Source organism: Monodelphis domestica, chromosome 7 (genome assembly GCF_027887165.1).
Source record: "Monodelphis domestica isolate mMonDom1 chromosome 7, mMonDom1.pri, whole genome shotgun sequence".
Lineage (NCBI taxonomy): Eukaryota > Metazoa > Chordata > Mammalia > Didelphimorphia > Didelphidae > Monodelphis > Monodelphis domestica.
Window position 1 is genome coordinate 199,819,830 of NC_077233.1, and position 16,004 is coordinate 199,835,833.

Consider the following 16,004-nt stretch of genomic DNA (forward strand, 5'->3'; position numbering starts at 1 on the left):
AAATATTGTTGCAGGAACAGATGGGTGTTGTATTGATTTATGAATTCCCTGAAGTCAACCCAGTGTTTTTGAGAACCCTGCAACCCCCAAGCATCTGGGAGTTACCCAGGTTTCCCCTCCACCCTATCCTAGATAGTCTATTTAAGTATTATGAGGTTATTTCTTAGTTATATCTTACTTTATTCTCTTAGAAACTATAAATATCCCACTCACACTGGGGACAATGAATCCCAGAATTCTGTTTATTTTGATCTTCTACCCTTGTAACCTGCTGCTATATAGGTTTTCTTCATGGGAAAAGGTAGAATTCTCAGTCCCAGGCTCATCATTTTTCTGCTACTCAGGTGCATTGGCTCCCCATTTCCCTTGACCTGGCAAATAATCTTTCATTTAGAGTGAGCAATACAGTGCTTTATAACAAGTGTCTTAAGCCAGGGACAGACTAGCTTTAAATACAAGTTCCCTTTTTGGAGAGAAGGAATCAATAAGGCAAAACAAAAAAGCTTTAAAATTCTTTTAGTAAATATAAAGAAACATTAAGCAAAGGTATACATAAACAAACAATTCTCAAGGATATACAAATACAATTCCCCGAGGCCTCATTTGTGGGAATGTGCCCAGGTCAGTGACTTGAAATACTTTTCAAGTTACTGAAAGGAAAAATTAAAAAATTGCTTTAAAGAAATGTATCCCCTCACCCCCACCCCAATAGAGATCCAGGCCTGGAGATGGAAGGTTCTGGGTTTAAATGTGATCTCAGTTACTTCCTAGCTGAATCACTTAACCCCCATTGCCTAACCCTTACTGCTCTTCTGCCTTGGAACCAATTTTTAGTATCAATTCTAAGATAGAAGATAAGGGTTTTTTTTTTAAAAGAAATGTCTCATTAATATTCAAGGAATTCATAATTAGAGCATATATGTAGCTCAGGTTTATAAAGCACTTAGAGCATCTTGCTTGATCTTCATAACAATGCTATCAGGTTGGTGCTATTATTACCCTCGTTTTCTAAATAAGGAAACTGAACCTGAGGTTAAGTGACTTACCCAAAGTCACACAGCTAGTGACTATCTGAGGAAGGATTTGAATTCAGGTCTCCATGACTCTCAGTCCAGCACTATAATTATTGATACCTAGCTCCCCCCCCCCCCCCCAGTTCATCAAGTTCTTGATGCTAATTTGTAGAATATTTGCCTAAATGTGGACCTTCTTGCATTTAGCCTACTCCCATTCAGATCTCCATGACTAAAGACTATGTATTCACTTGAAATCAACATATGGTGTAATTAGACCCTCAAAGCCCAAGGCTGAGACTGAACAAAATAATTTTTATATTCTAATCTTAGGACAAAAGGATTGAACTAAAGATTTCAAAACTTTTTTTACTTATTTTTCTATTCAAATGCTACCTCCTCCTGTCCCTCACCCACCCCCTTCCATTCTGCTCTTACTATTGTGATGCTGTTTCATTTCCTTCCTGAAGGGTAACTGGCAAAAGGTTGGTCATTCTCTTTCCCCCAGGTCCTGGAAAGCTTCCCTAGGATTGATTTAACTTGGGCACTTCTTGCCACCTAAACTAAAGCAGTAGCTTTGTCTGGATAGTGTTGGGGGGAGAGGGAGAATGGGAGAGAGACACACAGTGAGAAAGTACGCGAGATGAGGGGATGAGGGGAAGGAGAGAGACAGACAGAGAGGGAGAGAAAGAGAGGGAGGGAGAGAGGGAGACAGAGATGGAGAGAAAGGGAGGGAGGGAGAGACAGGTAGGGGGAGAGAGAGATAGAGAGGGAGGGAGGGAGAGAGAGACACAGTGAGAAAATACGCGAGATGAGGGGATGAGGGGAAGGAGAGAGACAGAGAGAGGGAGAGAAAGAGAGGGAGGGAGAGATAGAGACAGAGGGAGGGAGAGACAGAGACAGAGAGAGATGGAGAGAAAGGGAGGGAGAGAGAGAGGGAGACAGACAGAGAGAGATGGAGAGAAAGGGAGGGAGGGAGAGATAGAGACAGAGGGAGGGAGAGACAGAGACAGAGAGAGATGGAGAGAAAGGGAGGGAGAGAGAGAGGGAGACAGACAGAGATGGAGAGAAAGGGAGGGAGGGAGAGATAGAGACAGAGGGAGGGAGAGACAGAGACAGAGAGAGATGGAGAGAAAGAGGGAGAGAGGGAGAGACAGAGAGACAGAGAGACAGAGAGAGATGGAGAGAAAGGGAGGGAGGGAGAGAGAGATAGGGAGGGAGGGAGAGAGAGACAGAGATGGAGAGAAAGAGGGAGAGAGATGGAGAGAGAGAGGGAGAGAGAGATATTGAGAGATGGAGAGAAAGGGAGGGAGGGAGAGACAGAGGGAGGGGGAGAGAGAGACAGAAAGAGAGATGGAGAGAAAGAGGGGGAGAGAGAGACATTGAGAGATGGAGAGAAAGGGAGGGAGGGAGAGACAGAAGGAGGGGGAGAGAGACAGAGGGAGATGGGGAGAGAGGGCAGGGAGGGAATGAGAAAGAGAGAGAGGGAGAGGAGAGAAGAGAAGGGAGGGTTGGGGGAGAGAAGGAAGGAAGGAGGAGTAGACTCAATACTCTTTTTTTCTTAGTTCCTTTCTCTCCTATTTCTAGGATCTCCAGTGGATTACTGAATGTGTTGAATGTCCTGAAACATAAGGTGAAGCTTGGACTGGGCACAGGTCAGTAGGTCACTAACCCTGGTTAGTTTGGCATGTATTTTATGTGCTTTGCCTCATCTGAACCTGACCCTGTGAAGATGGTACTAAGGATATTATTTCCCCCATTTTATAGATGAGAAAACTGAGGCTCAGAGGAGTTCTATGACTTGCTTATCATCCTATAGCTCATAGGTGTCAGAGGATGGATTGGAACTTGGGTCTTCCTGAATTTAGGTTCAATGTTTTTGGTCCAGTATACTGCATAAAATGTTTAGTTTCACAGTACCACTTCAAAGGGGGTGACACTCACAGACTAGTATTCAGCTGGCCATAGTAGCACATGCCTAAATCCTTGGTACATGGGGGAGTCTTAGATTAGTGGCTCCATTGAGCTTAGGATTTCTGAGCAGCAGTAAAGGCAATTGAATATCCATCCTTAGTCTGGAGCCAATAACAGTAAATCCCCTAGGAGGAGGAAGATGAACTGATCCATATTGGAGCTTCTGTGCCAATCAGAGGGGGCAACTGGGTTGCTCAGTGGTTTGAGAGCCAGGCCTAGAGACAGGAGGTCCTAGGTTCAAGTCTGGCCTCAGACATTCCTCAAGCTGTGTGACTCTGGGCAAGTCACTTAACCCCCATTGCCTAGTCCTTACCACTCTTCAGCCTTAGAACCAATACCCAATATTGCTCCAAGATGGAAGGTAAGGGTTTTAAAAAAAAGAGGAATCAGACTTTTCAGGTGACCCTTTCTACTTTGAGCCCAGGTAAAATAGGGAGACCAAATCTTAAAAACAAGCAAATAAATAAAAGGCTAATACTTCTTCAGTGTGAGAACAATTTTAAGACATCTTTGAATTGTTCTTTTCTTTTGCTTGCATTTTTTTCTTGTCTTTCTAAATTTGAATTTTTTTTTAATGTTATTTCTCAAAAGCTGGCTAGCCACAAATGCTAACTAGAAGAATCACAGTTGTTTTATTTGACCCTTTGGGAACGAACCCCACACGATGCAGAATAGCCCAGCCTTCAGACAGCCGAAAGATTCAACAAACGAAGCCTCCCTTTTCTATTCCCTCCACCAATCTGGATGTTGACTAGGCATTCATGGTGGCTGATGGATTAACGGATGCCTCCTGGCTTGAACAGTACATTTTAGTTGTTTCTTCTAATTGTGTGTTGAGCTGTTCACTTGGGGAGCGTGCGTCATGCCCAGATGTCTGGGCGGAAAGTGCATTGGCATCTCTTTGAATTACTCTGTATGGTTTTAAACTGAAAATTCTGCAATTGAAAGTGACTCAAAAAAAATAATAAGGAAGGAAAAAAGCATGGAAGACTTTTAGAATGCTGTCATGTTCCATTCCAGCCACCTACAATGAGAATGAGTAGGAGGGGAAGCATTTGTTTTTCAGATGCATAAAGCCATTAGGATCTGTGCTGCTGATATTTATCCAAACTTTTCCTGTCTAACCCAAATCTCTACAGAGAGCAATTAGACTTAATAGTATTACTTGTTATTTTGTTGACACTTCAATAGTACGGATACTGATGGACTTGTCATCTTGTCGGTGTGGGTGCAGCTTCTCCAATGGTGCAAATTGCAGCCCTTTGATGTCTTCCCATCCTTTGAGGTTCTTGTCCATGTAAATCCTCTATAGCTTATCTACCCCATATGCTGGAGAATTCTCATTCTTTTAATAGTTCCTGCATGGCAATGGAGCATTGGACTGTTTGAAGTCAGAAGACATGGTTTTAGATCCTGCCTTTTCCATTTAATATTTGCCACTTAAAGCTTGAAGTGTCATCTTTAAAATGAGGGGGGTTGGACTAGATGGCCTCAGAGGGCTTTCATGGTCTCCCAAATCCTATCATTCCTTTTTAAAGAAGAAAAAAAACCTATTTTCTCTCCTAGTAAATTTAAGGCAGAAGGAAAGGGGCTAGGCAAATGTAACCTCATTTTGTTTTTGTTTTTTCCAAGATCACAGAGCTAGAAAGTGTCTGAGGTCAAATTTGAACCCAGGAACTCCTGTCTCTAAGCCTGGCTCTCTATCCATTGTGCCACCTATTTGCCCCGCAAATCCAATTATTTTTAATATTCATCTCTCACCTAATTGGTCTTTGGAAACTTCCTAGCTGTTGTATGTTTCTGGGCAAGTCACTTATCCCCAATTGCCTAGCCCTTACCACTCTTCTGCCTTGGAACCTGATCTATTAATAATATCAATTCCAAGGCAGAAGGAAAGAGGTTTTTTTAAATTGTCCTCTCTTTATGTAATAGCCCTTCATATAGCAGCTTAAGGCTTGTAAAGTGCTTTACATGTTATTTTATCCTCACAATGACCGATAGAGATGCTGCTATTATTCTTGTTTTACTGAAGAGGAAACTGAGGCAGATGATGGTGAAGTGACTTGCTCTCAAGGTTACACAACTAGTAAGTGAGGCAGAATTGAAAGTCAAGTTTTCCTGACTCCAAGCCCAGAATTCTGACCCACTGTGTACCAGCCATGTGGCAAGAAATGTTTAAAAAATCAAGTGGGTCTTCGTTTTTTTTAATGATTTTTTTTTGCACTTCTTGTCTACATTGTCCAGACTAAGTGAATAATTACTCCCAAATCCATATCACTTTGTAAACTGTCTTAAAAGCATTTAGATGATGGCAAGAGGCTTGTTGGTTGACAAGTGTGATGCTTTAACTTCAGATCATTTTGTATGACACCCTCATCAAAGGCAAAATCTTAAGAATTCATGAGATTTAACCTGTAAAACAAGGCCAGGGAAGATCAGAGAAAGAAACAAATATCAACACGAAGAGCGTATATTGTTGTTTTTTTTAAAAAGAGAAAGAAGAAAGCTTACAAAATCCTGCTGTGAGAAAGAAAGGAGATCCATTGGAATTGGAATGGCTGGTTATATAAGAGTTTATATAAAGTATATACGTGTTGTAGCCCTTTGAAGTTTTCTCAGTTCAGTATAATATTCTCTTCTACTTTTCCCATTATCTTCTCTTTCCCTTCCTCCATTATACCAACTCGTGGCCCTTATTGGGACCCCTTCTGCCCTTTCACTGATATATGTTCTCTGAGCCTGTCTCTTTCACTTAGAAGCCTTCATTCCCAACTATATATTTCACTAGATATTATCCTAGAATCCTTTGGCCGCCTGAACATCTGCCATTCCCGACTTGCAGAGACTTTATCCCATCACCTACTTTCTATATCAGGTTTTTGGTTTGTTTGTTTGTTTTTTTCATAGAAGTAGGCAAAACAAGTAAACACACAGTCCTTGAGACCTGCCATTTATATGTGTCTTTGAGAACACAGTGTTACCTCCATGCCACAATAAAGGTACTGGAAGAAGGCTAAGGGGGAAAGCAAATATTCACAATTTTACATTCCTAGTTAGAAATGCCAGAGTTTCCAGTGAATTGTAAAGCATGTGCCGTTATCTATATAGAGATATTCTTCCCACTAACACTAGAATCATTTTCCTGTCATTTATTTATTAAAATAAATTTAACATTTTAAATAATTTTCATCAAAGATAGTTCAAGGTAATTATGTTAAAGTACTTTGTTTTAATATCTTAAATGCTTTGTTCATCAAATCATAATGCTAATGCACAGATGAAGTAGTTATCTATCATCTGTGCTGTACATTGAATATACTAATTTCTGAAGAACATTAGTTCATTCTAAAATATCTCTTGGAAATTAACTTTATAACTTTGATTTTAATTGTCTATAAATTGCACTCAGATTAGGATTTGGATAAATTTCTCGATTAAAAAATAATGTATCTCTTTTTATTATGCCATCCAAGTTAAGCATAAAACTCTAAAGTTACATTTGCAAGCTTTCTCTGGGACTTCTACTATAGAATATTTGTAAATCTGATTTCCTCTCTTTACCTTACTAACCAAATTAGAACATATTTAACACCATTATTTTCAAAGTGAAAACAATCAGCAGGCTGTCACCATACTTTAGGGGTGAAGTGACGAGGGTCTGCACCAGGGTGATGGCAGTGTTCCAGGAGAGTCCGGGACATATATAAGCCATGGAATGATGGTAAAATCATCAAACCTTGGCAACTGATTGGCTGTGAGAGTGAGAAAGAGTTAGGAGTCCAAGGTTATCACGTAGGAGGCAAGCCTGGAGGACAGGAAGGGTGATGGGAGGTTAGTAAGAGGGAAAGGCTTGAGGAGGAAGGGGGAAGGTGAGTTTATTTTTGACATATTGAGTTTAGGATGTCTGCAGGAAATCTAGTTCAATGTGCCCAATAGATAGTTGGAAATATAAGACTAGAGATTAGAAATGTGGTTAGAGTTGGACAAATAGATAAGAATCATCTGTGTAGAGATGTTATTTGGATCCATGGGAGCTCATGGGATCATCAAGTCGGGGAGAGAGAGAGGGGGGGGGGGATAGGAAGGAGGGAGGGAGAGAGATAGAGGGAGAGAGAGAGGGAGAGAAAGGAGGGAGGGAGAGAGATAGAGGGAGAGAGATAGAGGGAGAGAAAGGGAGGGAGGGAGAGAGATAGAGGGAGAGGAAGGAGGGAGGGAGAGAGATAGAGGGAGAGAGAGAGGGAGAGAAAGGAGGGAGGGAGAGAGATAGAGGGAGAGAGATAGAGGGAGAGAAAGGGAGGGAGGGAGAGAGATAGAGGGAGAGGAAGGAGGGAGGGAGAGAGATAGAGGGAGAGAGAGAGGGAGAGAAAGGAGGGAGGGAGAGAGATAGAGGGAGAGAAAGGGAGGGAGGGAGAGAGAGAGGGAGAGGAAGGAGGGAGGGAGAGAGATAGAGGGAGAGAGAGAGGGAGAGAAAGGAGGGAGGGAGAGAGATAGAGGGAGAGAGATAGAGGGAGAGAAAGGGAGGGAGGGAGAGAGATAGAGGGAGAGGAAGGAGGGAGGGAGAGAGATAGAGGGAGAGAGAGAGGGAGAGAAAGGAGGGAGGGAGAGAGATAGAGGGAGAGAGATAGAGGGAGAGAAAGGGAGGGAGGGAGAGAGAGAGGGAGAGGAAGGAGGGAGGGAGAGAGAGGGAGAGAAAGGAGGGAGGGAGAGAGAGAGGGAGAGGAAGGAGGGAGGGAGAGAGAGGGAGAGAAAGGAGGGAGGGAGGGAGAGAGGGAAAGGAAGGAGGGAGGGAGAGAGGGAGAGGAAGGAGGGAGGGAGAGAGAGAGGGAGAGGGAAAGAGAGAGAGAGAGAGACAGAGACAGAGACAGAGACACACATAGAGATTACCTATATTTAAGGAGCAGGTCCTGAATGATTAATCAGCAAAGGGGACTGAGGAGGAGTGGTCCTACAGGTAGGCAGAAAGCCAAGAGAGAATAATGTCATAAAAACCTGGATTTCAGTTATCAGGGGAGAAAGTGTTATCAACAGTGTCAAAGGCTACAGAGAGGTTAAGGATGAACACTGAGCAAAGACTATTTGATTTGGCAACTAAGAGATCATTAATAACTTTGAATAGAGTGGTTTCAGTTAAATAATACCAGGCTGCAGAGAGTTAGGAAGAAAGTGAGAAGAGAAGAAGGAACCAATATAGATAGCCTTCTCAAGGACTTGAGCCACGAAAGGCAAAGGGGGAGGTATCAGTGAGGGATTAAGAACACAATTTGAAAAATGTCATCCAGAGTTTCAAAATCACTGGGCTGGGGATGGAGTGATGTGGGGGGAGTGTGTTTAATCTTTAAGCAGATAGATGTTCAACCTGGAGATGGAGTTGGTCCAGGGCATCAGGAAAACATTTGGATCCAGAAGGGGGACAGTGATACTCAGGCAGGGCAACTGCTTTGGAATTTAAATGGCCAGAAGGAGTGTCTGCAATTTAGTCCATTTGCTGCCTTGGGAGGCCAGGAAGCCAACTGGCTGAACAGGTGCAGACAAGTCAGCTACTGTAGGGAGCTAGAGATAGTAATGAGTAATCTGCGTTTCAGAGCCACGATTCCAAACCAGACCTTCAGATTCCAAGTCCAAAGCACTTGCCATCACATGGTGCTCCCTTGTTTATGTACTTAATCACCTGTTTGTCTTCACAAATTTAATATTAATTCTTTTTTAACCTACTATAGATGTTGCTGGTGGTTATTCATCCTCCATGCTTAATGCTATCAGGAAAACAATGATGGTGGCCAACATCCTTTACATGCAAAAAGTCAATGAGAAAAGTCTCACTCTTAAAGAAGTATTCAGACTAGCAACTCTTGGAGGAAGCCAAGGTAATGGGCATTTCATATCTATCTCATTTTATATCTCTTTATATGTCTCTGTGGACCATAAGCTCCATGAGGACAGGCATAAAATTTCTTATCCAAACTTTATATTTCCTCTAGCAATTAGCAGTTTTCTGGATAAAGTAGTTGATTAACAAACATTTATTTACTTGAAAGCCTTTTATAAAGTATGGCAAAACTTGCCTTATTTTTAAAAACCCCTTTGATCTAAAAAGAAGAAATTGATATTGAGAAGGTCTTTTTATTCTATCAAAACTTATGCGGCACATCCTATAAGTAATAAGTAATCATTTTGGCATATTATTATTATTTATATTATTATTCAGATTATTATTATTCAGATAAACAAGTACAGATGATGATAAAAAAGCATAAATATGATATAACAGCTTTGCATTGAGTCCCAAGGGTGGATGGTGGTAGAGGGCCAGTGAGTGCCTTGGAGGATGCTATAGATTGCTACCTTCTGCTCTAAAAATATTTTGGAATGCAGAAAAGCTATGAGGAATGTTTGAAGAAGGAAAGATCTTTCTTTTCGAGTTTCCCTTCCAATCAATTGTGAATGAAATTGCCGGTTTATTACTTAAAATTTCCACAAACCCAATCTCTTAATTAGTTATCACTAATCCTATCAGAAAAAATCTCAGCTTGGGAGTGGTTGGCGAGTTTTTCAGAGATCACTTTTACTGTCTGATTGAATTTGCTTTAAATGATGCTTCTTTCACTCCAGGCTCCTTGTGATGCTCCTTCATCAGCGACTCACCCACTTTCTGAGCTGGCCAGCATGGGGTGTATATCAGATCATTTCTCTTGCTTTTTATGTAGTTCTCACTTCTATCTCTTGGGGCAGTATGACCATCGCTCATGACGTCTTCTTCCTAGGTTGTTTCTACACTAGTTTGAATTGAATTAAGGGGAAATGGAAGCTCACCACTGTTCCAGTGCTTAAATTCCCTAAAAGATAGGGATATTGTTACACTGTCTCTACAGCCCAGAAAATCCAGGTTTTCCTCTAGTGGACAAGAGTTTTCAGTAAAACCAAGTGTTCAGGAAAGGGATTTGAATTATTTATTGGCTTTTATATTCTCTGCAGACCTAATAGTGCCTAGCCTCTAATAGGCACTTTAAAAATGCTTTTTGATTTATCTGCATCCCAGTGCTTAAATTCCCTATAGATTTATATGGGGTTAAACCATTTATGTATACAGCCAAAAAATCCAGATGTTCCTCCCAAGGAATATTCCTATTTTGCAGTGTTCAGCAAAGTAGACTTTCTAAAAATGGATTAGAATCACTTACCAGACTTTATATACCTCTGCAGATTTCAGAGTACCCATAGTCTAGTAGACACTTTAATAAATACTCTGATTCATATGGATTTTGGTGAATTTGTAAATTCAGCAAAACCATTCAGATTTTTTGTTAAAAGAAAGAATATCTATATTCTTTGGTTATATGTAGAGGTTTTATTACATCCAGATCCACTTCGGATAAACAAATTTTGCAAGTATTAATGAAATATCCAGATCAGCATAACCAGAAGCATCCTGATCCTTGCTTTTTGACTTATTGAGTCCACAGTCTTTATATATTGACTTGACTTACCAGTGTTATTCTTTTGTATACCAGACAGATAATTCTAGAACCTAAGATGCAGATGTCACATAAATCAATCAGAAAAGAATTTCCAGTTATAAGTATTATTACTTTCAACTCCCCTCAAGAACACACACACAGAGCCTAATTTGAAGTCGTCTAGCTATGGCCATTTCTAACCATTTACCCTTTTCTTGCTATGATATTTCTTCAGTTTGCAGACTTTTTTCTGAGAATGAAAGAGTTGCCTTTCTAGAACTCATTTAAAAAAGGAAAATCTAAATTATTTCCCAGCAATTTTGCCAAAATTATTCTCAGACATAGTGGGCATTTGGAGATCAAAAGTCACCCATCATGTGCTATGATGGTGTTGGTTTCCTGAAATTACCTTTACAAATTAAATAAACAAGCTATCCTTTATTCCAGACTTCTCTGGTTGCCTCCAGAGTGTACATCTCCAGGATGGGTGTTATCAAGTGGCTCTCAGCAGCATGGCACTAGGGAACAAAAACCAGAGTTTGGAGTAGAAGGACCTGGGTTCTAGTCCTGCCTTTGCCAGGGCAAATCACTTCTTTCTGCCCCTTAGTTTTCTAGAAGTGAAACAAGGGGTTGGACTAGATGGCATCTCTCAAGTCCTAGTCAGTTCTAAATAGGATCTTAGTAATCTCACTGAGCAAAAAAAACAGATACTACATTTTGGGGCTTGAGATAAATGTATGTAGTAAGGAACATTTGGTCAGCCAGAGTGGAACGCAGGGAGATGAGACTTCCTGACTATCCAGTGTGCCACATAGGGAGGGCCCTGATGTCTGGACTTGTGCATGAACTGGATTTAAGTGAGACAGTTGCACAAAGTCATCAGCCTCACTATTGTAAATGGGTAGAAAGGATCCCATAGATGCTCTTTAATGATGCTGATAAAGCTTATTCCTGGAGAAAATAAGAAAATGCACCTTGCTCCCTTCTTTGCAGAGGTGGGGGGCTGTGAATGAGAAATGCTACATCTGTTATTAGATTCAATTGATGTACCTCTAGTCAACAGCATCCCCAGGAGTTTTTGTTCTCAGCAATCTCTTTGGCTCTCTCACTATGAGATAGTGTCTGTCTCGAAATCCCCAGCCAGTTAATCAGCTTCTTCATGTTTACAGGGAGCATATAAACTTTTTCTGTAGGAAATGAATCTTTATCACCATGTCATTTTTGCTTTCTGCAAATAAAAGTCTTCCTCCTTTAAAAAAAAAAGGTGTGTGTGGGGGTGTCATTGCAGACCAATTCCTGATTTCCTTCAATCTTAGGTCTGCTCTAGTGACCAGAACAAATTTGTGAGTCATTATAGTAAGCATCCCAAGTCATGAGATAACTCACTCATTTCTATTGACAAACCTCATTTCAGAGGATTTGCACCAGTGACATCATAGAATAAATAATGGTATACTTGATTTTTTAGAGATAATTGTAATAGATGACATTTATATAGTGCCTTAAGTTTTGCAAAGGACTTTATATATTTAGTTTGATTCTCACAATCACCCTGTGAGGTAGATACTAGAGGTATTTTCTTAATTTGATTAATTAAATCCTTAAGATGAGGAAATTGAAGCTTAGAGACAGTGATAAAAATGACTTCCCAGCCAGTATCCAAGGTAGGATTTGAACACAAGTCTTTTGATTCCAGGTTCAGCATTCTTTTTACTATGCCACATTGCATCTAGAGATAATGTCATTTCTATGAAAATGGACTGTGGGATCAAAATGTAAAGTATGTGACAGAAGTATAAGTTGGGAGAAGAAGGGAAAATTCAGTGGTGAGAGAGAGAGAGAGACAAACAAACCAGTCTGCAGAATACACTGGCATAGCTCAAAGGGAAAAAAATTTAATTCAGAATCATAGATTTTAAATGAAAAAAGGAACCTTGGAGGCCATCAAGTCCAACTCCCTTATTTTACAGTGGACATACTGAGGCTGAGTGAGATTATATGACTTCCCCAGAGTCCTAGCTAGTTAATGCATTTGAGTGAAAAAGGGCATTGTCATTTCATTCTTAGACTTTGCTTTCATTGTATTTAACCTACCTACTGCCCCTGTAACCAACAAGTGCATAAAAGTTAACTTCTTTTAATCTTGATTAACATTTAGGAGTTGCTGCAGCTAACTCAGATGAGATTCTTCATCTCAGGGTTGTGGTTTGAGCCCCATGTTGGGCGCCATATAGAGGGGTTGCCTGCATCCACTTATTAATGTTTTCATGGGTGGACACCTGAGAAGGAGAATGGAAATTGAGGGAAAATGGGTAAAGGGGAGAGACAGACAGAGAGACAAAGGAATAAAGACTCAGAGACAAGGAGTTAAAAAACTTGGACTTCATCATGCGTGCTTCTCTTGATGGTGTTGAGAGAGAGGGTGCTGCACCTGCTCCCCAACTTTTATTGAAGAATAGTGGGAGGTAGCTAATGAACATGTGACATGGCATAGTATTTAACATTGGCTTAATTGACAACCACATAATCATAGAGGAGGAGGTTCAAACATGTGACTTGGTAAGGAATGTAGTCTAACAAGGAGGTAGCTAGCACCCTGTGGCAGCTAATATCCTGCCCAGGAATTCTTTTGACCTTTGGCCTGAAGATTTGAAAATACAATAATCAAGAAGTAACATAACCATGAATGGTATATGAGCACATAGATTACAATATCAATACATCAATAATAACTTTCAAGATGATAATGTACCTGGGATGTTACAAAAACACGGCATTTTTTTCCTCTGTGGATCAAAATGTTAGCAGACATTTATTTCTTCACAAATTTAACATAAGTTTTAGGACACAAACATTCAGAGGGGCCAAGAATGCCATAAACTCACTGCTTTGCTCCCTGTGACAGCCTTGGGACTAGATGATGTGATTGGGAACTTTGAAGTTGGCAAGGAATTTGATGCTCTTCTGATCAACCCAAAGGCTTCAGACTCTCCCATTGATCTCTTCTCTGGTGATTTGGCTGGTGAGCTTTCAGAGGTAAGCCTAGAGAAAGTCTTTGAAGACTTTCTGTGGAGGACCCAGGACTTAATTTAAAGCTTTTGCGATTTGAAACTTCCAATCATGCTTAAAATAAACAACATTCAAAGCATAAGTCGTATGATAGAATCTTTGCATTAGGATCTTGAGGGATTATATTGGGTTACTATTTATTAATCATAATAATGGCAGGACGATGGGATTATAAATTCATTGAAGACAGGACCAAGAATGAGGAAGAATTTATCCGTATTTATTTATCCGTCCTTGGGACCAACCACTATGCATTCCTTATATGACTATAAGCAGATGCTCAGTAAATTTTTGAATCAATGAACAATTTTATAAGGCAGATATCAGATATAGAAACCAATTGTGACCGCTGAGTAAGGAAAGTAAGCCACAAGAAAGGCAGTCTCATTTCTTTGCAGCCACATTCTTAATTTAATATTATGTTCTCTCTGTATAGAAAAATTTCTTGAGAGTGGAAGGGTAATAGAGTGTCTGATCTTTAATTTAATTGGAGTCAGCAACTCTCAGTGTGGAAACTTCCTCTACGACAATGCTGATTTTTCAAATCATTTGTGACTTAGGGTATTATATTGTCTGTGACACAGAGATGTGAGTGACTTGCCTGGGATTATACAGCTAGTATGTGTCAGAGGCAAGATTTGAATCCAGATCTGATTGGCTCTGAAGTTGATCCTATATCTTCTAGGGTGTGTTGCCTTATATAAATAAGATTATATTTATATTTATATACACATATATACATATTTATTTATATACTTCAGTACATCTTATTTGATAAAATTTCTACAATTTTGGGACTCTTTCTTTTTATTAATTACTTAAAAAGAGACCTGATACTTTTACATTTCTTAGGCATGTTAAGTTGAATCAAATAGAATAAGTATGAAATACTTTGAATTTCTCAAAGAATAGCTTGGGAGTTGACATTGGTGTAATTCATTATTTTTGTTGCCAGTTTCTAATACCAACTTGGTTCTTCCAACCCATGGTGTTATATTACACAACTTCTGTAATGGTCTGGACATATTTTTTAAACTTTCAGAGTATCTTTTCTCTGAAGAGTTCAAAGAACTGTCAAACACTTTAAAAATAAATACTCTTCTAGAAAGAGATCTCTTTTTTTTTTCCATTGGAAATAAAATTCACTGCCAAAAAACAACTTTACATGTTTCAGCCTTGCTAATTGCTTATAGTCTATATATTTTTTAATTGAAAATTTTAATTTAATTAATTAATTTAGAATATTTTTCCATGGTTACATGATTCATGTTCTTCCCTCCCCCCAGCTGACACACAATTCCACTGGGTTTTACATGTGTCATTGATCAAGACCTATTTCCATATTATTGATATTTACAACTAGGGTGATCATTTAGAGTCTACATCCCCAATCATATCCCCATCAACCCATGTGATCAAACAATTGTTTTCCTTCTGTGTTTCTGCTCCCACAGTTCTTTCTCTGAATGTGGATAGCATTCTTTCTCTCAGGCAGGCAGGCAGGCAGGCAGGCAGGCAGGCAGGCAGGCAGCAGTTAAGTGATTTGCTCAGGGTCACACAGCTAGTTTCTGAGACTGGATTTGAATTCTGGTCTTCCTGACTTCAGGCCCAGAGTTTTATCCACTGTGTCATTTAGTTTTTATATACTAACAATAGGATATTGGTCAAATCACTTTAAAATCTTAGGGTGTCATTTTTTATATCTGTAAAGTATAGAAGTTGAATGACCAGATGCCTTCTAAGATCCTAGATCCAGTGCTAAATCCTGTGATTCCTTATACATATCCTATTTTAAAATTTATTTTTTTATTTTTAAAACATTCTTTCCATGGTTACATGATTCATGTTCTCTCCCTCCCCTCTACTTACCCCCCTCCTAGAGCAGACAAGCAATTCCACCAGGTTTGATACATGTATTATCACTTACAACCCATTTCCATTAAATGTCCTTTTTTATAGAAAATACCAAGCTCTGCTTTCTAATGATTGTCTTTCTTCATTTTAGGCTGTCATCCAGAAGTTCTTCTATCTAGGTAGGTCCTTGGCTTTCTCCCTTCCTGGTTCCAATTCAAGTCGCCCCTCTTTTATGACCTCAACCCTGCCCACCCCATTCCTCCCTTCCTCTTCTCTGACCTCTCCTTATTCCTCTAAGGAGCCCATTCCATCCTCTGATGGTTAGGATATCTCAGTCTTGTCTCCCCAGCTAGATTGTAAGCAGGGGCAGCAACCTGGGATGCTGCTGGGTCCAGGATCAGAAGAGGACACGATTGGGATTCTGCGTAGTTAATTGGAAATTTCTCTGGGATTCTCTGTATGGTTCCAGAGCTATTGGGAACAGCTGAAGGGAATATCAATCAGGCTATTTGCATTTCCACAAGGGAGCCAGACAGTGGGACAGGGACTGATGTGCCTTGGATCCAACTGGCTTTCAAGTGAAACAGCTGAAATGAATGCAGTGGCTGTTGTCCCTGCAATGTTGGTTTGTGAATGGTTC

The 16,004-nt window shown here is 40.1% G+C and overlaps 1 protein-coding gene across 1 annotated transcript in view; it reads left to right on the top strand.

The window, feature by feature from the left end:
• GDA (guanine deaminase) overlaps window positions 1–16,004 on the top strand; it is a 96,327-nt gene that overhangs the window by 74,614 nt on the left and 5,709 nt on the right. Inside the window, exons 10-13 of the mRNA XM_001365045.4 lie at window positions 2,601–2,668; window positions 8,705–8,851; window positions 13,347–13,477; window positions 15,516–15,543. Of these exons, the coding sequence (XP_001365082.2) occupies window positions 2,601–2,668; window positions 8,705–8,851; window positions 13,347–13,477; window positions 15,516–15,543 (374 nt within the window). The remainder of the gene's footprint in view (window positions 1–2,600; window positions 2,669–8,704; window positions 8,852–13,346; window positions 13,478–15,515; window positions 15,544–16,004) is intronic.